We start from the raw sequence: 24,699 nt of genomic DNA on the forward strand, positions 1-24,699 counted from the left end.
AATTCTCTGCAGGCAGCATTCTAGAATACACTGTAATTAAAAATAAGCAAAGCCTTAAGGGACAATAAATCTATTTTCTTTTAAAAAGTTTCTGCAATTTCTTTGTGCTTACCATAAGGTCTTTTTCATAATCAGTATTAGCACCATGAATAGATTTTAAGATTGTTTAAAAACACTAGTTCTTTAAATTTATTAACTTTTAAAATTTTTTATTTATTTATTTATTTTTATTTTTGGCTTCACTGGATCTTCATAGCTGCCTGCGGGCTTTCTCTAGTTGGGGCGAGCAGTGGCTACTCTTCATTGCAGTGCGCAGGCTTCTCCTTGCGGTGGCTTCTCTTGTTGCAAAGCACGGACTCTAGGCACGTGGGCTTCAGTAGTTGTGGCACACGGGCTTAGTTGCTCCTCGGCACGTGGGATGTTCCTGGACCAGGGATTGAACCTGTGTCCCCTGCATTGGCAGGTGGATTCTTAACCACTGGACCACCAGGGAAGACCCCAAATTTATTAATCTTTATATTAAACACTAAAATCAATGTTCACGCTCGTGTGATGATCTGTGGTATCCAACAAACTCTCCATGCCCTGGAAGACTGACTTGAACTTATATAACTACTGGACTCAAACTACTTCCTGGTGCGGAACCCTCACTCCAAAACTGGTATTCACCCAAATATCTTTCATAAATTCATAACCACCTTGTTATTAAGGTGAGGCAAGAATATAAAAGAGCTTCCAGAATATGCGGGGTGGGGGGAAGTTGCATTTGAGAAAAGTAATTAGACAGGAACATACTTTAAAATTCTCAGGTTTTAACATTCCCACTTATTCTGTCTTAGGCAGAGATCATGTTACATAACCATTTTCTATGCTGGGGGTGGGGAGTGGGGGGAATCAATCTAAACCTTGATATGCCCATTTGTCATCAACATAAAAGCACATCGTGGTTGCCAGTGTCATCTAAAGACTATATTTTCACCATAATTTGCTAAAAGCAGTTTTCCTATTACCCAGGGGGTTAAAGAAAAACACTTTGGAAACCTAGAAAATAAAGAGGTTCGTTTAGGTAAAATCTTTTCAGTTCTAACACTGAGTCTATTATAAGCATAGATACCATCGCAACAAGCATCCTTAAATCAACAATGGTAACAATAACAGCAGCAGCAAAATTAATTTGACACAGTATCAGGAACTACGCTAATCATTTTCTATGTACTATCTTATGTCAAGTTCATAACAATCCCATTTTATAAACAAGGACACTGAGGCACCAAGAGGTCACCTGGCAAGTAAGTCATGAAGCTGGAATTCATATGTCTATTTCCAGAACCAAGTTCTTTAAACCAATATAAAAAACTGCCTCAACAACAAAAAACAAATGACCTCCTGGAGTTCACAGTAATAGGGTTTTGCTTCCTATCGATTTATACAATAATTAACCATAAGCAGAGAGAGCTAAATAAACCACCCAAGGTCAATCACAAGCCATGGCAACTCTGCCAAACTCAATACCACTTGGCCAGCCCACCAGTGTGGGCCCATCCCCACAGAGAATTCCACTTGACATTCTAAAATTCACATATGCTTGGCTAATATTGTTAATTTTATTGTCCACCTCTGTTTTAGTTGTATGTTGCCATATTATTTTATTACTGATACTTTGGACATAGAAAAGAAATACTCACATCTGAACATGTGACAATTATAACCAATTGGCTATCTCCCAATCTTTTTTCATTACAGTTGCAGAGATACTTTATTTTCTTTTTTATATTGGAGTAACTGCCAAGGGAAGTTGTAACAACTAAGCTTGAAGTTTCTCTTAAAATAATTTCTGACATGATAAACCCTCAGGTATACCACTGGAGCATTTCTAAATTCCTAAAGAGTGAATAATCACTAAATTAAGCCAATGAATCTACTATGAAAGGGATTAGTTTTCCTAAATGAGACATGTATATAGCTTTTGTTTTTTTAACTAAGCAGCATTTTCCTCAGGTCAGTTCAATCAAATGTCCATTATGATATGTTTCATAACACTGACAATATACTAGGTACTGAATGGAATTCTAGTTCTCACAATAACCATAGTGGGGGAAAAAAATATGTATCTTCTCTCTGGACCAAAAAAAAAAAAAAAAAAATGCTGGGGTGGGCAGGAAGAAAACCCAACTCACAAAAATATTTTAATTTCTAAGAATAAATGAGGTACAGATGTATGTGTTATGAGCCCTTTCTAGGAAAAAAGCTATGCTGATGGTATACAATGGCTCAGGGGCTTAAGAAATGCCTTTGGTGGCAGTGGGGAGGGACAGGGGAGCCGAGGTTTGTAGCATGGGCCAATTTCTGTGGTGTAAACACTCCCACTGTGGCTGATTTTAAGCCACCGATGTGAGGTCACAGTGTGTAGAGTGGGGAAAAGATGCTTCCGATCAGCTCTCACAAGCTGGAAAGAGCCAGCTCCAGCTCCCATGGGCTGTAGGCCAAATTCAGCCCACAGACTTGTTCTGTTTGGCCAGGAAAATGTTGGCCCACACACTGTTTTTCAAAATTCAAACAAATTGACAACATTTAAAATTCAGGATATTTTTTTTCTGAAAACATCAGATCTAGAGCTGCTTTCTAGAGAATAGAAGACCTGGCAGCCCTGGGCTCACATTCCAGCATGGCAACAGATGGCTGGCATAAGGTTGTAGCTGCCCTGCCCATGCACACAACTGTCCCTTCACTTTGCCATGATCCCAACCTGGCCAGCTCCATTCCTTCACTCCTCGCTGATCCAACCTGGCCCCTAGACTCCTAGGGCATTCGGTGATCTTTCATTAAAGAGCATGAAGGGAGAGTTTTGCCTTCAAATGTGTAACTTTGGTCAAATCCTCCCTCAGTGTATGCCCCTCTAACACTAACCATTTGACTAGATGATCTCTAGTTGCTATCTCAGTCCAACACTCTCCAAGTCACTGAATCTGAAATCATGAGAGAGGTATGCAGGTCCCTCTGGAGAAGCTTCTGTGATCAGCATATGAACAGCTCCAAACATGCCCACCAAAGTGCAAATAAAAATTTTAAATGTTATGAACTGGAGGTTAAATGTATTTTTACCTTAATATATATTTTAGCTGGCCTCAGGAAATTAGAATTTAGATAATGTTAACTTTGTCAGTTAACAAATGATGTTAGTGAGCTATTTGTTACATCTAGGCTGTAGGGGTCTGTGGGGTTTTTAACGCTATACAACCAAGAGTCTTTATATCCCCAGTCCATTTACTATTTTAGCTAAATGGGGCTTGAAGCGTGAGTTAATTTCAAGTTTTATTAGCTTTCCCTACCAGTATTATCAGCAAAAACAAATAGCAGTGTAATATACCTTAAGCAAAAGATATCAGCTTGGAAGAGTTGTAGACAGAAACAAAAAATCGAAAAAAATAAATTGCCAGTCTAATTTCATGTGTGATTGTAGTAAGATGCATTTAAATGATGTTTTGCTTTCCCACGTCCCATCTACAAAGGAGGCCACCTACAAAGCGCCTTATTCCCCCACAAGTCTTAGACACCATCTCACAAGTTATGGAATCTTAGGGGGCTAAGGTGTGGCATAGGCATTAGTGACAAACCATGAGGTAGTTTCACCCTTCATTTCTATTCATCCTAAAGTTGAAGTTGGGTACCCACAGCATTCTTGGATGAAACATACCCAGTTCTGACTATTTGAGAGTGATCACAAATATCCATGACAAACGCTAATTCATAAGCTTGCTGAGGGTAAATCTGGATCTTCCATACCCCTAGGCTGATGTGGGGAGCAGCAAGTCAATTAGCTGAGAAATGAGTTTAACTTTGGTTAAAAAGCACATCAAACTTTGTAGACCTTTGCCATCCTATATAGTGCTAGCTGCATATTTGAGGATTTTCAACAGCCATAAGCGATAACCCTTGTAAATATCAAGGGTCTGCTATGCCTCTTATTTCCTAAAACAGGATAAATACAAGATCAGAGCTTATATCTCATCCTTTCTAGGGCCTAAAGCAAAGGACAGGTCTAACAATAACCAAAAGATTAAAAATAAATATGTGAGTTTTGTTAGAGAGGGTGAAAATGCATCATCTATTTTAAGTCTCAGTCTAGTATATGACTACTGCTCCCAGGACACCTCAGAAAAAGCCTGAGCTTCACACAGAATTGCTCCAATTCACGTGAGTCAGCATTCAGTCAAGGAAAGACCCAGTGCTTATGTATTTTACTGAACAACAGTATCAAGAGACATGAATCCACCTTACTTTTTCCTCTACTTGCATTACTTTGTTTCAAAATATTTATTCCCATAGTGTTGAAGTTATTTCTCTAAGTTTAACAGGTTTCAAACATTTTTAGCAGCTGAATCTCAATATTTAAAACACATAAAAGAAATAAGCCCTGAGATATTTTAACATTTTACTTTGGATGGAAAATTGCAGAGCTCTCGGTTTCCTCAATGAGACTGCGGGTTTTATCAGGTCACAGTTGGAACACCACACTAGGCTAAAAAATGAAAACAAAAAAACGTATTTGCTGCCTTGAAGGGACAGAAAAGATCACCTCTCAGTCAACAGAAGGCACTTGAAAAAGCTGACATTGTCAACTGTATCACTGTTCTTTGGCAAGAAGGAAGCTTTGGTGTATAAGGAAGAATTATTAACTCTTAAATACGTTATCAAGATGCCTCCTAAAAGGTAGGGATGGAGAGAAGAAAGAAAAGTAGAGGCATGTGTTAGTTCCCCAAAGTGGCCAGGAAAGGGCTGGATTCATGACCAGCCAGGTACCATTATTAATCCATCATGCACAGACTGCTCCATGCTGGTTTCAAACCTATGGACTGAATCATCCTGGATCCAGCTGTCTGTTTGCTCCCCTAAGAAATGGAGACTTGTCATTCAGTAAGAAGTTGTAACCAAGCACATTTCCGGTGTTCACCATATACCAGCTCACCACAGAAGCAATTTGAAAGCAGAATGTCTAAAACAAACACTTGAAGACACTTCCCACCAAGAAAAAGACAACTGAAAATAAAAGGAAGGAAAATTTATTCTTTACCCATCTCCCATATGATTTTCATTCCAGTATATGACTTTTAAGGTCACTTTTCATACCTACTCTGAAAAAGGACTTTTATATTGCTTGATTGCTTTTTTTTTAAGGAAAATTGAACCTATATGACAAAGTTGCACAAAATGTGTAATAAAAACATGATGGTAAATTCAGTCAACATTTGTTGAAAGTCAAATTATAAAATATTATCGCCCTATACATCTATTGAACATTTTTCTCCTAGGGAAATATATAATTCCTCTTTATTGTACCCGCAAACACTCCGGGATGGGTTATTACTTAGTAGACTAAAGTTTGATGCCTGAATATAGACTTAAAAATGAAGTCAATAATCTAACAACATAAAAGTCTCCCCCTCAAACTAATAAGAAATATTGTCAGCGTATATGTTCTTCTCAGGATAACACTATCTGAGGTTTTCGTCAAATATTCCTTTGCAGGAATTCAAGCTCATCTCACTTTTACAACTATGCAAATGCCAAGGGGCACAAACATGTGATAAAAGCTAAGCACTTCTTTCAGAAAGTGAAGATGCCATATACTTAACAAAATAACCTTCCAGGAGAGTCTTTAAAGCTAGGCTACAATGCAGCAACAAAATAAAAGCCTGAAATCTCACAGAGTAAAAAAGCATATTTTAAAAGATGACTAAAGGAAATATATGAAATAATCATATTCTTAGGTCAATTTTTAGACCAATTTCTTTTCCAATTTGCACTAATGATCAATACAGAAGTACTCCTAGGTGTATTTCCTAAGTATATGAGTATTATTTTTGAAGGGCATATAAATTAATTATATTTCTTTAGCAAAAATACCAAAAGACTTTCCAGTTCAATAATAGGCTGACTTTTTCTCCCTTTATGAGCTATTCTCACTCATGATTCTGGAACTCAGGTCCACCATAACATTAGTATAGAAAATTGACCAGCAACTGAGTACCAACCTTCAATTCAATTGAGAGAACAAGGCCAACAGAAATAATCTTCCTATTTTAGTAAACCACGCCCTACAGTATTAATTATACAGGCAATGTGCTACTATTATTCTAAAAAATCAGTGACTCTAGGTTTAAAAGTCTGGGTTTTTTTTTTAATGGCATTATATATTGCTATGAAAGATTTAAGGCAAGTTTCTGATATCTGGGCCATATTCAACTAATGATCAAAATCTGTGTGTTTACAGCTGATCCATATCAAAGCAAACTGACCAAATCAACTGAACCATATCAAAGCAAATTTGTGTCTTCTATGTTTCAAAGGTTACTACTCAGACATTTCTTTTACTGTAGGCCATTTACTAAATTCTAATAATAACAGTAATCGTATTTACCATCTATTAAATACTTACCAGGACCTCTACACCATACTAAGTGTTTTACATGTCTTATTTCACTTAATCCTCACAACAGCCTTAAGAAACTGAAGAGCAAGGGGCAACAGAGCAAGAGGAAGAATCTGGAGTCAGACTCTGCCTGGGTTTGAATCCTGTTTCTCCTACTTACTAGCTGTGGAGCTTCATCCCTCCTTTTACAGATGAGGCAACTATGACTCAGATAAAAAGAGGCAGAGCCAAGTCATTTCCCAAGAACAAATGGTTAAGGAAGCAGAAACAATGAAATACAAGATTTCCTATGGGAAATGGGGACAGGTTAAAATGGATCTGAAGGGGGGTGGGGGGTTTTCAAAAAAGGACAACTGTAACCAATGGTAGCACCAAATGAAGCTAGGCCACCTTAAATGCAAAAGCTAAGGAAAATTGTTGTGCTTGTCCCAAGCAGGTCCCTTCGCTACTCCACTCCTAACCAGACTAGAGCCCTAGGTCCACTGCCAAGACCTACTAAGTTCAATACTGGCAAATACACAGCAGAGCCAGCCTTAACTCCAGTTCTCAGAGTCAGGTGAAGACCTCAAGAAAATGAGCCGAGTGTATATCAGTTTAAGCACAGGGAGGCCAGCCAAACGAGTTTTTTTTTTTTTGTGGTACGCGGGTCTCTCGCTGCTATGGCCTCTCCCGTTGCGGAGCAACAAGCTCTGGACGCGCAGGCTCAGCGGCCATGGCTCAGGGGCCCAGCCGCCCCACGGCATGTGGGATCTTCCCGGACCGGGGCACGAACCCGTGTCCCCTGCATCGGCAGGCGGACTCTCAACCACTGCGCCACCAGGGAAGCCCCAAACGAGTTTTTAACTACTTCTTTTGAGATTTCTCTAGGAACAGCCTCATAATAGTGAATGGTTGCCTATATTGTAAATGTTGCATACCAAGACAAAAAAAAAAAAAAAAGCTTAGAAATGTGGAAGTCACCATTAGAAAAACCTATGCAAGGATTCCTAAGAGAAAAAAAATACAGGAACAAGGTAAAGACACTTATTTGCTTAGAGATTTATGTTATCAAGAGTTTGACTTATGACTCATTAATATAGGCATAGATAGCAACCAAATAACTAATGCACAGCAAAGGAACTTGGAAAAATTAAATTGTGCCAAAGGGTTATTTACCAACAAAAGAATTTCCAACAAAGTTATGTCTCCTCTAAGAATCCGTTTTGACTAACCATATGTGAACTAACTGTACAACAAATCCTGCGGTTTCTAACATTCTATGATTCTAATAATTTATAGCTATTAGATGTGTCTTAAACTCTTTCCTCAGACTACAAGTTATTCAAAATTAATTACTACATTATCCTTTCTGTTTTCTAAAAATTATCCAAATAGTGCCACAAACATAGTGAGCACAGGGTGAGTTATTACAGACCAAATGCTGTAAGAGGTGAATAAACTGCAAGGACCAGTGAAAATCATGGGCTGACTGTAGGATGGATTGTTTCACATAAAATGGTGGTAGAGGATGATACTAGTTGACAGGGTACTCCAGTGAGAGTAATAGAAAATCACCGATAAGGGCTTCCCTGGTGGCGCAGTGGTTAAGAATCCGCCTGCCAGTGGACACAGGTTCGAACCCTGGTCCGGGAAGATCCCACATGCTGCGGAGCAACTAAGCCCGTGAGCCACAACTACTGAGCCTGCACTCTAGAGCCCTCAAGCCACAACTACTGAGCCTGCGCTCTAGAGCCCTCAAGCCACAACTACTGAAGCTCTCATGCCTAGGGTCCAGGCTCCACAACAAGAGAAGCCACTGCAATAAGAAGCCCGCGCACCACAACAAAGAGTAGCCCCCGCTCGCCACAACTAGAGAAAAGCCTGCACGCAGCAACAAAGACCCAATGCAGCAAAAAGTAAATAAATAAATTTATTTAAAAAAGAAAATTAAAAAAAAAGAAAATCACTGATAGGCAATACCCACAGTAACTATTTCATGCAAGAACCATTGATGGATGCTAAAATCAGAGTGAAAAAGCGTGAGGTGAGAAACTGGATATTTGCAGAGTCTCAAAGGATATCCCCACAAGGCAATTATTGGAAAGCGAACTTTACAGTGGAGAAACTTGGCAGACACCACCCCTTAACCAAGTGAATAACGTTAACCTCAGCAGTAGTAAGACATACAAAGTCAGATCCCCCTTGATATGATGCCCTGAGAAAGGCACAACATCACTTCTGGGGTATTTATGCCAAAAATGTTTACCCTCCTCTGATCATGAGAAAACATTAAGCACAAACTTAGGGACATTCAACAAAATAACTGACCAGTATCCTTCAAAAATGTCAAGTTCATAAAAGACAAAAAAATATTAAGGAATAGTCATAGCCTGGAGGAGACCAAAAAGAAGACATGACAACTAATCTAATGTGTGATCCTGAAATAGAAAAGAGACAGTCAAAAAACAAACAAACAAAACAGAACAATAACAACAACAAAAAAAAACTAGCAAAGTTCAAAACAGGTCTGTAAATTATTTGGCTATATTGCATTAAAATCAATTTCCTGGTTTTGACAATTGTATGTTGGTTATGTAAGATGTTAACATTAGGGGAACCTGAGTGAAGGATATATGGTTAACATTTCTGCAACTTTTCTGTAAGTTGAAAATTTCAAAATAAGATATATATATATTTATACATCTTTAATATTTATATATATAAATAAAGAATGATATATAATCAGATATATATGTAGTGTTTGGGCAGGAAAATACAGTGTAAAATATGACCTGGTAAGTAGCAGCTGAATGGGCTGGGGGCTTCTACTTGAATAAGGAAGTCCAGGAATAAGTTGGGAGATGCAAATCAATGACTATATCCTCAGCAAGTACTTAGATACAGTATTCCTACGTTTTGGGGGTCAAAGGGCCCATTTAATGTAAAACTGCAAAATAGAATAGAATAGAATAGAATAAGGGTGAGTTTAGGAGTTGTAAAATATTAGACATCACAAAATTCTACTCCTTCATTTTAAGTGGGAGGATTGTGAGACCAGAGTGGTTAAGGTGATGGCCCAAGTTCAATGTAGTGACATGGAAAAACAAAAATTTGTAATTTCAGTGAAAACAAATAGGCCATGGAGAAACAAGGCTAGTAAGTAGAAACCACAGTATAAAATAAAAGTTAAGCTTCGGAAAAATGAAGCTATATATTCACCTTTGAGCATATACTAAAATAAACTGCAGCTAGAAAGATTATGGAATTAAAAATAAGAAAGAAAGCCATAGAGCACCTAGGAGAAAATTTAGGGGGAAGATTTATTTTTCATATCTTAGGACATGAAAGGACAAAAAAAGCATAAGCTTAAAGTTAAGAATATAAAAAAATAACAATATTTAAAAGCACAACAACTGGGAAAATGTCTGCAACAAAAATATGACATGTAAAGCATCAACATCCTTAAGATATGCAGATCAATAAACAATAACAAATCAATAAACAGTAAGAGAAAACACTCCGATAGAAAATTAGGCAAAGGACACCAGGCAAGTAATTCAAGAGGAAGAAAATTAAATGGTTAATAAACAATGTGGAAAATATACAATGCATTATAGTCAAAAAATGTAAATTATGAGATGTCATTCTTGATCCATCATATTAAAGACTAAATGATGACTCTCTTCAACACTGACAAAAGTTGCAGAAACGAATACTGCCATGTGCTGTTGGTAATTGGATTAATACAATCTTTTTGATAGTAATTTGTCAATACACTTCAAAATCCTTCAAAACAGAAATATCCTTTGGTTTGAAATAGCTAGTTGTTATTAAAGTGTGGCCAATGGACCCTTGGAGTCCCTGAGACTCTCTCAGAAGTCTACAAGGTCAAAACTATTTTTATAGAAACAGTAAGACATGATTTGTCTTTTCATTTGTGTGACATTTGCACTGATGGTGCAAAAACAACAGTGGGCAAAACTGCCAGCTCCTGAGCACAAATCAAGACCTGGCACAACTGTCCTAGGAGTCACACACTTGCAGGAAGAAAGAAAGCCAGTTTCACATAAGAATATCTTAAGATTCACCTATTAATTTTATTAAATCTCAACCCCTGATGCACATTCTTCTAACATTCTGTATAACAAAATAAGAAGTAAATGCAAAGCACGTCTACTGCATATCGAAGTATTATGACTGTCTCAAGGGAAAGCACTTGTATGATTGTTTGAGAGCTGAACTAGATGCCTTTTCCATGAAACACCATTTTTACTTGGATGAATGATGAACAAAGTATGATTATTCAGATTTGGATATCTGGCAGACATTTTCTCAAAAATAAACAACATGAGCCTGTCACTTCAAGGGAAACAACTGATAGTATTTGTTGCCAACGGAAAAATTTGAGCTTTCAAGGGAAAATCAAATATTGGAAAACTCTGTATCCATCACCGTAAGTGTGACAGCTTCACATCTTACAGACTTCTCTGATGAGATCAGTGGGGATACTAACAAATGTGATTTTTTTGATGCTGTATAATAAAAGGTGACAACATTTAGAAGACTTGCATAACTCACAACCAACATTTTGCAAATGAACAATGCATGATGATAAAAATCATGTATGGGTAAAAGATCCACTCAAAGTTCAAGACTGGCCAAAAAGTTCTATAATACGGTTTCACATTCCACATTGCAATTAACTTTTAAGAAAATACTACTTGTTGGGTACTACGTAGTAACAAAAATATCCACAGTTATCTGAAAAGTCTATTAAATTACTCTTCCCTTTTCCAACTACATATTTGTCTGAGGCCATAATTTCTTCATGTTCTTTAATCAAAACAGCATATCACAACATGTTGATTGCAGAAGCAGATATGTCTTCCTTCTATTAAGGCAGATATTAAAGAGATTTTGCAAAAGTGTAAAACAAGGCCATTTTTCTCACTAGCTTTTTGAAATGATGGCTATTAACCTTTAAAATTGGTTAAATTTAATAGGTTTATTATTGTTATTTTAAAATAAATAAGCAATTTTTTAAATTTCTGTTTTAATTTATATTTTAATAAACATCAACAGACATAACCCATATAAACAAAAGTTTTCTGGGGTCCTCAATACTTTTTTAGAGTGTAAGGAGATCTGGAGACCAAAAAGTTTGAAACCTGCTGATATGGTCATTCCCAATTTCTAAGATTCTAAAGTAAGAAAATAAGCAAACTTGGCATAATATATGTACAGAAATAGAAAATTAGAAAAACAAAACTCTTGATGTCCAGCAATATGGAACTGGATGGTACATCTAGAATGTGATATTATTAGTATTTGAAACAAATTATAAGGAATTTTTAAAGGTGAGTAATGCTCACTATATGTTAAGTGAGAAAAGCAAGATCTGTAAACTACATTAGCAAAGAAAGTACCACACTGAAAAAAAAAGGCTAGAAATATTTTTAAAATATGTTAACAGAAATTTTCAGAGCTATAGGATTATGAATAATTTTTATTTTCTTTACTGAGCATGTACTACTTTCAAAATCAGGAAAATAAAAAATTTTAGCAACTTTTAAAGGCATTTCAGTACTTTATTTTTAGAATTCAATCTAGGTGAACATCACACAAAAAATAATTGCTGCTGTTATTATTATTAATATTAAAATTAATTAAGGCAGCTTAGTATAGAACTCTGAACTGAAAGTCATGAAACCTGTATTCTAAACACTGTTTAGCCATTCAATAACTCTAGGCTTTTTGACAAGTCACTTAACCTCTTTGAGCCACCAGAAATTATCTCTGAGGTCCTTACTTCACCAATTCTCTGGCAAAATGAACTATCAAATCTAAAGGTTGTTCAAGTCCATTGCAAGAAACATCTAAAGTAAAACAGTGCTATGATACAAACTGTAAGGCCAACTCCCAAATCACACTCTTTATGGAATTCCTACCGATGCTGCTAAATAGCTCTTTAATTCCTTCTGCAGACTGGTAGTGCAGGCTCTGTCAATAAAGTTTCTGGTAAAAGAAGAGTTAGTTATACCCTGAATGGTATTTGGGAGAAGCAAAAAATATTTGGCCATATTATGAATAAGAGAAAAAAGGGCATACGAGAATAAGCAAGACAGCATGGTGCCCCAAACGAATGGAGTCTTTCTTACGTGTACTTCATAAGTCCTTAATAACAGTAAAAGGAGGTTACCTCTAACGGAGAGGACAAGGTATTTGCTATGGAAAAGAATGAAAGAAAAAAAATGAGGGAGAGAGAAAGAGAAGAGGGAAAGGAAAAGAAAGAGAAGGGAAAATACAGTGCTAATATAAGTACGTAACAAGAGCAGAATTATCTAAATGTATGCTGTATCTTAAAATTGCCCAGAAAAATCTACCTATCCCCTTAGCTGACCAGCCTTCACCCTTCACTGTTCATTGGCAGAGTTGGCAAAGAGTTAATGACAGAAAATTAAATTCCAATTTGTCAATTTTGTTCCTTGTTAGCAAGTCTGATAAAAATCTTAGACTATAAAGGTTTAAATTAAATCTGGATAATATTAAAAAGAGATCCCTTCATTTTACAGATTAGGAAAACTGAGTCCTTCAAAAAAAACTGAGATCATAAAAGACCTTCACTTTGTACTTTACTAATACCAATTATCCAATAATCTCTCTTTCCTCAAGAAAACACTTCCATGATGATGCCAAAGACAAGGAAGCTAATGGTGCTCAGTGCCACAAAGTAAAATGGTATAAGTTTGGATTTGGTTTTGAAATAGAAGAAAGGTAAACAAACATTCTATACTTTTAACATGGCACAAATACAATAACCTGGTTGTTCTGGACTGGTTCTTTGTGTAATGCCAGGGCCTCAGTTTGCACATCTTTAAAATGAGGCAATCTATAGCATATAGTTGCTAAAGTCCCTTCTTAGAAAGTTGGAGAATCCTAAAAATCAAAAAAAAAAAAAAAAAAAAAAGACATGCTTGGGGAGGAGGGAAGTATGAAATACACCTGGTATGGCTGTTCAAATGACCAATCTTGACCCAACAGTGGAATCCGTAGGGTACCAGTCTCTCTGACTGGCTTGAGAACACTTGCGGTCACTTCTTTGCAGTAGAGAGCCATAGTAAACTATAAGAGGCCCCTTTAGGCCTGTACTCCCTTGTTTGTTTCCAGAGGCCAACTGAAAAGGGTCCTCCATTTCCACCTTTTGAATCTACAATTCATATTTCCACTTTGAGAGGGCCCTGCTACCCATCATTCATTCCTAGTATCTGTCAACCCCTAGACATTTATGCAGCACCTACTTATATGCACCCATCACCTAGCAAAAACCAAGTTTTCAATAAACATTTGTTGACTTGAAGGGATTCATCCATTAAGACTCTCCTGAGAAAAGCAGATCAAAGAAGAAACCTTTTTCACCATTCCTGCTCTGCTAACACCTGACACTCATGTTCCTCCCCAGTCATGTGTGACACGTGGTTTCTAAGCGCTGGCTGGGCTGCCAGGCACAGCTACTGCAGGCAAAGGTCTCTTTGAGGGGGGAGATGGGCACTTACCTGGGGAACCTCTGCTTCAGCTTCCTCAGGCTCTGCCTGGTAGGCGGCACAGACACTAGGCACTGGGCTATCTCGTCGTATTGGGCTTTAGTCAGTATCATGTTGGGCCAGGGAGTGGGAGGTGGCAGTGAAAAGGAAAAAAACACCCTGGGCTTGAGCAGCCTTCGTGTCGGGAGACGAGGGGTGGGCACAATGCGGCAGAGCGTTGTGTTGCCGACTTTCTGGGCTTGCCCCTACCCCTCTCCCTCCCGCACCCCTGGCTGCACAAGCCTGGGCTTCAGCCTGCAGCTCCGCGGCGGGAGGCGGGCTGTAGACCGACTGCCCTTCCTTGGCTTTCTGAGCAGCCGCAGAGGGCCCGGCCGAAGGCAACCTGCCGCCATGTCACTTAAGGGCAAGCCAACCAGGAAGTAACGGCCACAGGCAGAGGTGCCGCCTAAATCCTACTGGCAGGTCCTTGGGCAGGACCCACCTGGGATTAACGTGGGATGCTCTTGGCGGTCATGCCTTCCCTGTTGCCAGAAGCTAGGAAGTCCTGGCGCATCGACAAGGCAGCAGGGCCCACGTGTAACCGTGATCATTAAGCCTGAGCCCGAGAAAACCACTGCCAGGGCGCGCGATTTGAACACGCTTCCAATCGCGCCCGTTTTACCGCAGCTCCAATCGGAGACTGGCCTACAAAGAAATACGCCTTCTCTCGGTTCAAGGCTCCCTGCGCCCTGGGAGCGTCAGCGGAGGAGCTGTAAAACCCAAAACCCACTAGAATCGCTGTAGACGTACAGCTTGGCTTGTGTTGAGGGAAGTCTGACAATTTCTGCATCTGGCGAGGAACATGGTTTTGGCCCTGTTGCGAAACAGGCTAGAAAACAAAACCCACATCATCAAACAGCGCGCAGTAAAGAATATCACTCTCACTCCTCACAGGTGCTCAAGAACTGAAATCATTACTTATTCATCTGTGAATCCCCAGCTCTCAGAAAATAGTAGGCATTCAATAAATGTTTGGAGAAATAAGTCAGTGAACGAATTTATCTGTTTTGTGTATGTGTTGTGAGTGGATCTCAGCTATCCCGAGGCCATTGATTAGGACATCAGTGCCTCCTTTAATCCTTTTAAAAAATCTATTTGGTTCTTAAAAGGCCATGTGTCATGTTTCTTTTCAAATTTTAACATTTTAAGCAAATGAAAGAAAAAGTGTTTCAATTTTAAATAACGTGAAAATGGTTATTATTTTTTTTTAATCTGGAATAAGGCCTGGGTTAGAAGTTTAGCTTAGATATGCCTCCTTGGATAAATTTCTTAATCCGTCTAAACCTCAGTTCCTTTGTCTGTAAAATTGATTTTTAATTCATGGGGTTATTCGTAAGATTAAATAGGAGAGTACAAGGGATGGATTCCTTAGCTTAGCTTCCACCAGATAGTCTGTGGAAGATAAAGAGCCTGTATAAGACTACTTGATAGTGATAGGTCAGGGCATTTACCAGGTGTTGTTTGCTCCCTACACATTGACTTATTTGATCTGTATAATTTTCTAAGAGGTGGGTACTATTGCCATCCTTCTCGTCCTCCTCCTTTTTGTGCAGGGTGAATAAACTGAGGCATGAAAAGTTTAAGTAACTCTTCAGCGGTGATGAGAACAAGTAAGCAGCAGGGGTAAAGTTTAAACTCCTGAAATTTGGTTCCAGGGTCTGTGCTCTTGCCAACTCTCAGTAATGCTTAATTACTACACACAAAAAAGTCACACTCTCTTAGGCCAAAGGTTAAGAATTTTTTTGAAAGGAAACAATCTATATTTCAAAGAATCTTTTAGTCCATGTTTTAAAAAAGCTTCACCACTTTATTTTCCCAGGCGTCTCCAAGTCCAGTATCAACATGGATCCTGAATTCAGCAACCATAGATTCTTTTGAATATTTACATCAGAATGTTTTCTTCCCATATGCTTTGCATCTAGCTCTGGTTGTGTGACATTAGTACATAACTATTTATTTATGGCAGCATGGCCTGGAGTTGCCACCTGGCTAGTTTGTTGCTGACCCTGCCATGACTCTTACATGAAAGCTAGCTGACGATAAGCAGACACCACTTGATTCCCCATTCCTTTCTCCTTCCCGACTTCACTCTTCTCAATTCACAGCCAACAGATTTTTATAGAAAACATCAGTTCAAGGATGTCTGCACTGGTTATTTTTTATAGTAACTCTTTTCTCTGGCTCTTGTCCTGCATTCACCCTCACAACCCTAAAGGAAAAGGCCAGGTTTGTTTTTCTGCTTTTATTTTTAACATGCCGGCAGTTTACAATTTTGACCCAAATCCAGTAGATTGTTTAGAGTTAGTGCCAGGGGAAAAGCACGGTGATGTTGCTGTTTTCATTGGCAGTGACAATTGTGTTGCTTATTAGGCACAAAATAGAAGCAAAGCAAAAATGTGGTGGTGGTATTGCTGTTTAGGTGTTTCTTATTTCCCTTGAATGTGAAATGCTTGGTGTAAGCCAATTATTTCTTTGAGGCATGCTTTCTCCCTCTCTTGAACCCCACTCTGTGCCCCTCATCCGCTCTTACTCCTTCTAGAGCTGTCTGTCTCTCCGTGCCTGGAGTTCCCCCACTGTTTCTCAGTCGGTCTGTCGGTAATACCGACCACTTTCTACTAAGTGAAGTAGGGTCGTGAAATGAAAACAGTACCAAAGGAAAAACCCAAAGAACTGGCTACCTGTTTAAAATCAGCCATAAATTGTGTAGCCTTGAGCAAGTGACAGCCTCTCTGATCCTGAATGTCCTCAGTGTAACCCCAAGAAGTGGAACTTTATAGTTCTGATAGGGAGAAAGAATCTATAAATACGAAAAAAGTGTAGGAAATCTTAGCAAGAAAATATGTCAAAACGGGGACTAGTGCAGCTCCCTGGAAGATGGTCCAGAATGAATAGCTTGACCAGATATCTTTCTGCCAATTCAGGACCACGTGAATAATGAACGATTTTAAAGGAGTGTGGTGTTTTCCAGGGAGGCGACAGAAGGTCATTTCAAGAAGAGTGCTAAACACAATGGACTAAAAATAAGAATGAGCCAAGTCACGCGCATGGGAAAGTTATTCTGGCTAGAGCAAAGAGTTCTAGGCAGAGTGCAAAGGAGGTGAAGATGCTTCACCTTGGAAAGAGTCAGTTACATTTGTAAACAGTCTGTTGTTGAACCTGCCAAATCCAATGCATGGTTTTAAAAGTAAATACAGACATATTATCTTTATTATATTTTAAAATCTGATTCTACTCATGGAATCTTGTTAAAATCATCTCATTGATTATTTTAAAGAATAATAATTGAAGTTTACTAACTAACTAAAGCAGGGACTTAATATTATTTAAGCACCTATTATGCTCAAACACTGTCCTATTAGCCCCTGATCTATAGATTAGGAAACTGAGGGTCAAAGAGAGTAAAGGACTTGCCTGATTGGTCCAGCTAAACTGCAAAACCATGATTTGGACCCAAGTTAGTCCAACTATAAAACCTCATTTTCTCCATCATATTGTACTGTAATTCAAAAAGGAAAACCTCTTTGGTTGAATTATCCTCAATTAATCATTTATGCTTTGAAATAGGTAGCTTTCTTTGGTCACAACGAATGCCTGTTGAAGAAGCAGTGACCTTCGATTCTGACATTTAGCCAAAACACACTTTTAAAAGCTCGTTCGGCCTCTTTCACCAGAAGAGACTGCATATGTTTTTCTTTGCCCTATGAACTACCACCTAAAGTGATGCGTCTTTTGAAACAAGTTTACGTCTCCATACTTTCCACCCATGAGTGACAAGTCATTTTATCCTAGTCCCCAAATAATACACGTGCTTAGTAAAAAATAAAGATCAGAATAATTCAGTTATTGAGGGTCACAGCAATCACTCAACTTAATGAATGGAGGAAAACCAAAGGAAACATACAGAAAGACATTCCACACCATGATGGTGGAGCAGTTAACACTGAATAGTCCTGAGACCAAAAATTAAATGTTGGTTGCTTCGTGCAAATCAATGGTGAATGAACCATTGACAGAACCTAGTCTGTCAAACGAAGTGGCCCAATTCCAGAGGGAGGTTACATGTTGAAGGAGTTATTCACCAACGACCTGTTACAAACAAAAGCTGTGTCCCACGTGCATATAATTCAGAATGGCCCCTCTGCAAGTCTTACTTATTCGATAACTCTAAGAACCAATGTTGTGGGGATACTTACCAAGGGCAGGCACCATGCTAAGTACCTTACATACACCTATCTCCCTTTCATTCTCAGATCCAGCTTCAAGAGGTAAGTGCTATCCTTAAATCCATTTTCCAGGTGAGAAGCCTTAGGCGTATACAGGTGGTTTCTATGTATATCATCAATTGTTTTATAACATTCTAGAATAGTGTTTCTCAGACTATCTGTGTTAAGGGCCCAGTTTTCCCCCAATTTGTCATAGACAAATACTTCTGTAAAATAAGGTAAAAAACTGAATTGCTTAAAAAATGAAATTTAAAAAGACAAAAACAAGTACCATGCAAGCCCCCAATTTGTTATTATGAGACTCAACAGACATACAATTACTCTGTCACATCGATATTAAGAAGTTCTAAATGCTTATTCTCAATTTCTGTACTTACCATATCAAGACATGTAAGAAAAAGTTTGAGAATCAGCGCTGGTCTGTTGATCACATTGTGAGTAGAACTGTGCTGGTACCTTAGGAAGTCAAGATTGTAAGCCAGGTATGTGCAAAGTCTAGGACATCATACTTTCATGTACTCTTAGAAGAGAAGTATAACCTGTTCCTTTAGACGTCTAAGTATCAATCATCATTACTGTTACCATTATTCTATTGTATTTAGTTCTTCTAAGTGATGCATGTTTATTGAGATCAGCAGTGAAAATCCTTACAAGCTATTTCATATGCACCCTATAAAGTTATCACCATGTGTTTTTATAGCATAAAACCTAATTTCTTCCTTACATTATAAACCCATCCATCAGAGCTCATGTACCTCTTCTGTTCAGAATCATACACAGAACACTATTGGCACATGATAAAGGCTATTAATTGACATTTACACATTTCCTATTATCACATTTGACAAGGATAAGAAACAAAAGTAGTGTTTTCCGAGATAATTTCTCCTGGGTGTTTGTTTGTTATAGCAAAAGGAAACGTGAACATGTTTGCTGAAGAAAGACTGAAGCTTCTTAAATTTTCTCCTCAGGCTCATCAGGGACTTGTGGATAATTTGCAGGCAATTTGTATCCCCTTTTCCTGCAGGACTAAACCTCAGATGTAATTTCTGCAGTTGTCAATCACTCTTCTTGTCCCCTAGACCATTCTATAAGAATACATCGTGTTCTGAGGGTTTTCTCACACTTATAAATTCAGGAATTGAAAGGAACGATGCTGGTGGAGTAGAAGGTTTCTACTGGAGAGAAAAAGGAATGAGAGGCAAGGAATCAAGCCGTCCTTAATAAGCACTTCTTTCAGCATAAGCTAGAGTTAGAAGCACATGTCAGATGGAGATTAGCTCTAAGTCTCTTCATTTAAAAAATTACTCTCTTTTGCCATCTCACTGGGTTAGACTTTGAAAAGAGCAGGCAAGATGCCAGTCAGGATTTATAACCCTCTCTCTCTCTCTCCATGATTGATAGAAGCAGAGTTAAGGGAAGGAGTTCCTTCCGAGATAAGTATAGAGATTATTATAATAATAATAGGATCCTTTATTTTGCGAAAATGAAAGCATATTACATAGTTATCCAGTGTATCAGCATCACAGAATCTATAACTAGCATTATTATACCCACTTGGCATATGAAGAAACTGAGATGGCTTAGAACTTCAACCAGCTTTGTCAGATTTAACTTTTACATGTGAGGCTATAAAAGTACATCTTTCATACGCTCCTTGTATCCAACAACACAAGATCAGATCCTATAAATTATCCATAGTCCCATCACTTGGAAGCCACCACTGTAACCATGTTGGCATTATTCCTTACAGTCATTTTTCTACAAAGTTTGTTCTTTTCATAGATGAAAGTAAACTATGTATACAGTTTGAGTTCCACTGTTCCCTTTACATTACACCATAAGCCAAAGATTTTCTTACCAACACTTGACAATTTTGACCCTAGTTTTTTGGGGTTTTTTTAAATTAATTTATTTATTTTTGGCTGTGTTGGGTCTTCATTGCTGCATGCGGGCTTTCTCTAGTTGTGGCAAGCAGGGGCTACTCTTGGTTGTGGTGTGCAGGTTTCTCATTGCGATGGCTTCTCTTGTGGAGCACGGGCTCTAGGCATGCAGGCTTCAGTACTTGTGGTGCATGGGCTTCAGTAGTTGTGGCTCACGGGCTCTAGAGTGCAGGCCCAGTAGTTGTGGCACATGGGCTCAATAGTTGTGGCTTGCGGGCTCTAGAGCTCAGGCTCAGTAGTTGTGGCTCACGGGCTTCAGTAGTAGTGGCACGTGGGCTCAGTAGTTGTGGCTCATGGGCTCTAGAGCGCAGGCTCAGTAGTTGTGGTGTGTGGGCTTCAGTAGTTGTGGCATGCAGGCTCTAGAGCGCAGGCTCAGTAGTTGGGGCACGCGGGCTTAGTTGCTCCGCGGCATGTGGGATCTTCCCGGACTAGGGCTCAAACCCGTGTCCCCTGCATTGGCAGGTGGATTCTCAACCACTGCCCCCCCAGGGAAGACCCGTCAACCCTAGTTTTACAGTAAGAGTGGAGCAGTAGGCTGCGGAAGTTAGGAGTTGAATCTTCACCAAAGGCCAGTCCTTGAAGGCGGTCCTTGGCATAGCCAGCACAAGGCTGGGCCATCCTCCGGTTCCAGCAAATGGGCTGCAATTCAGACAATGTGGGATGGTGTAACGGACCCTCTGGAACAAGGTAGACATTTCTGTGACTGATGAACAGCTTTCCTGGGCATTCCATTCACAGAGTTATGGTTGTAATCATGTCAGTGAACCTCCTACCACGTGGACATTCCGTCAGTCAACATGTAGACACAGGAGCCAGCATGTATTTTTTTATGATGGCTACTAGTCATACCTGAACATTCAGATTCATTACAGCCCTTGATGCAGGGAACAAATGTTTTGCGTGGCCCAGAGGACACTGGATACCAATCCTCATTCTGGGACAGCTTGGGTTTCCACTTCACTTTCCAACAACACTAAAATGTTTAAAAGTTGGTACAAGGATGAGAAGGGATTTAAGGTAATGGTGTGAGCAAGGAGTAACAGAGATGTCTTGAGGAACAGTTAAGCTCTACACACACACAAATCTAGTTTTACAAAACAACACAAACTATTCGTAAAGATAAAACTTTTAAAAACATAATACAAATGCTTTTAAGATACAAAGACAATGTAACTCGTTTATGTCAGCTCCTCTTAGGAAAATGTGGACATCCACAAATGTCATTCATTCATTCATTCATTCATCAGATATTTACTGAGTGCTACCACGTGCCAGGCACTATTCTAGGCCATGTGTATAAACAACATACAGGATTGACCAAGTCCTCACCTTGGAAGTTTATATTCTTCAATAAACTAGATTTTCTTTATCATAAGAGTAGTTCATGTTCCAGTTTAAAGGAGGCTAAAGAAGCATGACTAAATACAACACCTGACCATAAACTTAATCCTGTACTGGAGGGAAAAAGTACAATAAAGGACATTATTGGATGACCTCACAAAATAGGAATACAAACAGTAGATTATATTTTTTAAAATATATATGTTACCCCAAATAATCCAGAAAGAAATAAATCAATAACAATGACAGAGTAAATGATAAATCAAATGGAGTAAAATATCAACTGTAGGTGAATCTAGATAAAGGGTATGTGGTCATTTTTTGCACTCTTTTTATTTTGTACTATTTTCATTTTGTAATGTTTTGGCAAATTTGAAAGTATTTTCAAATAAAAAAATTTTGAAACCTATTCCACTATGTAAAATGAATGAAAACACAATGTCTTTAAATTGTGTGGCAAGCTCCTGTCAGTCATATATGATTTGTAGACATTTGATTGACATGCTGATTTTCTTGGGACTTCAAAGATGGGATTGTACGTTATGCCTAATCACACCCACAGGATAACTGAGGCATAACTTTCAAAATCTCTCCATCTTCCACCTCACAGCATGGACCATAGACGCTTTCTGTCTCTTCCAAGAACCTAATGATTTCCTTTTACATCTATAAGAAATATATCATAAATATATAATTATCCCACTCACTGTGTAATTGTAATCCACATTCTCTGGGCTAATAAATACCCTAAAGAACACAGTTATATGACAGAAACAGGAAATTCCACCAAACAGTCCCTGCAGACATATTCCTATCTTTCTTCCTTCCTTCCCTTTCTCCTTCTCAGGGGTCAGACAGCTCTCCCAGCCTCCTCTCTCTCTCCACTATTTCTCTCACAGGTGTTTATCCCAATAAATCTCTTGCATGTCAAATCCTGTCTGGCATTTGCTTCTCAGAGAACCTAGACTAACATGGCCCCCTATCTTCAGAAGCATACATATAGAACTAGAGGTTACACCCTAGTCACCTTATTGCGTTTGGGTGTTTCCCAAGCCTCCATCAGCAATACATTAGACTTCCCAAGAAGGCAGTCTAATCTAATATTTATGAAACTAGACGACTTTGAAGTCAAAAGGACTCAGGTGGAAGAATTAGTTGGATGATCTTAATATTTAATGGAATCAGCTTTCTATCTCAGTGATATACATATTAGTAAAAGACAGAATTCTATTTTTTATGAACTCTCCTTTTATACCATGCAGATTTTCTTCACTGCTAAAGACAGATGTCAGGGAATTCCCTGGCGGTCCAATGGTTAGCACTCGATGCTTTCACTGCTGTGGGCCGGGGTTCAGTCCCTGGTCGGGGAACTCAGATCCTGCAAGCCGTGCAGCCAAAAAAAAAAAACAAAACAAAAAAACAGATGGCAAAGTTCCTAGATGTAAACTTCCTCGGGTGCTGTCAAAATTCCTATTTGTTTTACTGTATCTTGGAGTTCTTCATTTCCACAAATGACTAATCTCATTTTGGTTGTTTCTTGGAGAGTAATGTTTATTTCAGTCTTTCCCAGTGTATATTAACATCTCTTGTCTGAACCCGAGGGTCCAGAACCATGTATCCACTTGTGTACCACACATGCCCCTCCTGGAAACATAGAGGTATCTCAAACACAATTTTTTAAAATTTAAACTTATTTTAATGCCCCTCTTCATGTGCTTCATTTCTTGGAAAATGGCACTACCACACATCCTTTCCTTCATAGTCAATCACCATGTCCTACCTGACACCCTGACAACTATGTTACTGCCACTATTCAGGCCCTTTTTTTTTTTTTTTTTTTTTTTTGCGGTACGCGGGCCTCTCACTGCTGTGGCCTCTCCCATTGCGGAGCACAGGCTCCGGACGCGCAGGCTCAGCGGCCATGGCTCACAGGCCCAGCCACTCCGCGGCATGTGGGATCTTCCCGGACCGGGGCATGAACCCAAGTCCCCTGCATCGGCAGGCGAACTCTCAACCACTGCGCCACCAGGGAAGCCCAGGCCCTTTTTTTCTTTATGCTATTAGTCCTCTAATGAAATCCCTGCCATAGTCTGTCTCTACTCCAGTCTTTTGCACTGAAAACAGGTGATTTTTCTAAAAATACAAACGTAAGTCTCTTTGAGATGCTCTTGCTTACTTTGCAGGTTTCATTTCTTCCTTCTATTTCCTGATAAACCCTACATACATACAAGTTGCTAGATCTCAACTATTAATTACCTACTACATGCTAAGCATCAGAAAGAGTCATTTTCAGCCCTAGGGGGGAGGTATTATCATTTCAAATCAGAAAAATTAGAGAAGATAAGTAACCTGTTCAATATCATAAAACTGACAAGGGACAGGGACAGGTCACTTTGACTCCAAGGTTACCCTTTTTTAAAAAAATTGAGACATTATATACATACAATAAAGAGTACAGATCTGAGTGTACAGTTTCATAAGTTTTGACAAATATATAAACCCCAATCAAGACACAGACCTCTTTCATCACCTCTCAAATTTCCCTCTAATTAAAAAAAATGACCTATAATTTTCATATAGCGAAAACACATATTTTAAATACCCAATTCTTGAAGGCCACTGTTTGTACCCTTTAGCTGCCTTGCCCCAAACCTGCCTTGTTCTTTTATGCTGTTATACAAGGGAACATGCATTTCCCTCTGTTGAGATGCCCATACTCCTGATAACATCTACTCATTTTCCAAGTTTCAGTTTTAACATTATTCCCTTTCCTATGCCTTTCTCATACCCAAACCTGTACCAATAGTTAACTTTTCTCTAATATCTCCTAGTAATTGTTTACTCATCTATCACTCCCACTGCAGTCTAGTGACTAAAGTGTGTCTATAATTTTTTTATATTCCTTGCCTAGCATCTAGTTCCTTGACAGTCACATAGTGTTCAAGACATATTTGTTGAATAAACAAGTTCATGATGCTAAAGACATAGGCTAGTGCCTTGTAAGTCTCGTACAAAGATTTTATGCCAAGGCAACAAAGATCTGTTAGAGGTTTTACACAAAGGGATGCCATGCCTGTCTGTGTTTCAGGAAGATAACTGATAGCAATGTTAAGGGTATAAGACAGTAATGAAAAGAATGGTTGTAAAGAGTTAGTGGGAAACCATTGCAGAAGTCCAGAAAAGAGAGTATAAGGATGTTGGTT

At 38.7% G+C, this 24,699-nt stretch overlaps 1 protein-coding gene across 4 annotated transcripts in view; it reads right to left on the reverse strand.

Moving 5' to 3' along the window:
- The window catches only part of CDIN1 (CDAN1 interacting nuclease 1), a gene marked incomplete at both ends in the record, with an annotated part of 215,004 nt that extends 200,941 nt beyond the window's left edge, over positions 1–14,063 (reverse strand). For all 4 annotated transcript variants that reach the window (XM_079700530.1, XM_079700529.1, XM_079700528.1 and 1 more), the window contains one exon: positions 13,963–14,063. In XM_079700530.1, coding sequence (XP_079556656.1) covers positions 13,963–14,063 — 101 coding nt within the window. The remainder of the gene's footprint in view (positions 1–13,962) is intronic.
- Positions 14,064–24,699: the final 10,636 nt, after the last annotated feature.

This window comes from Hyperoodon ampullatus, assembly GCF_949752795.1.
Source record: "Hyperoodon ampullatus genome assembly, chromosome: 3".
Classification (NCBI taxonomy): domain Eukaryota; kingdom Metazoa; phylum Chordata; class Mammalia; order Artiodactyla; family Ziphiidae; genus Hyperoodon; species Hyperoodon ampullatus.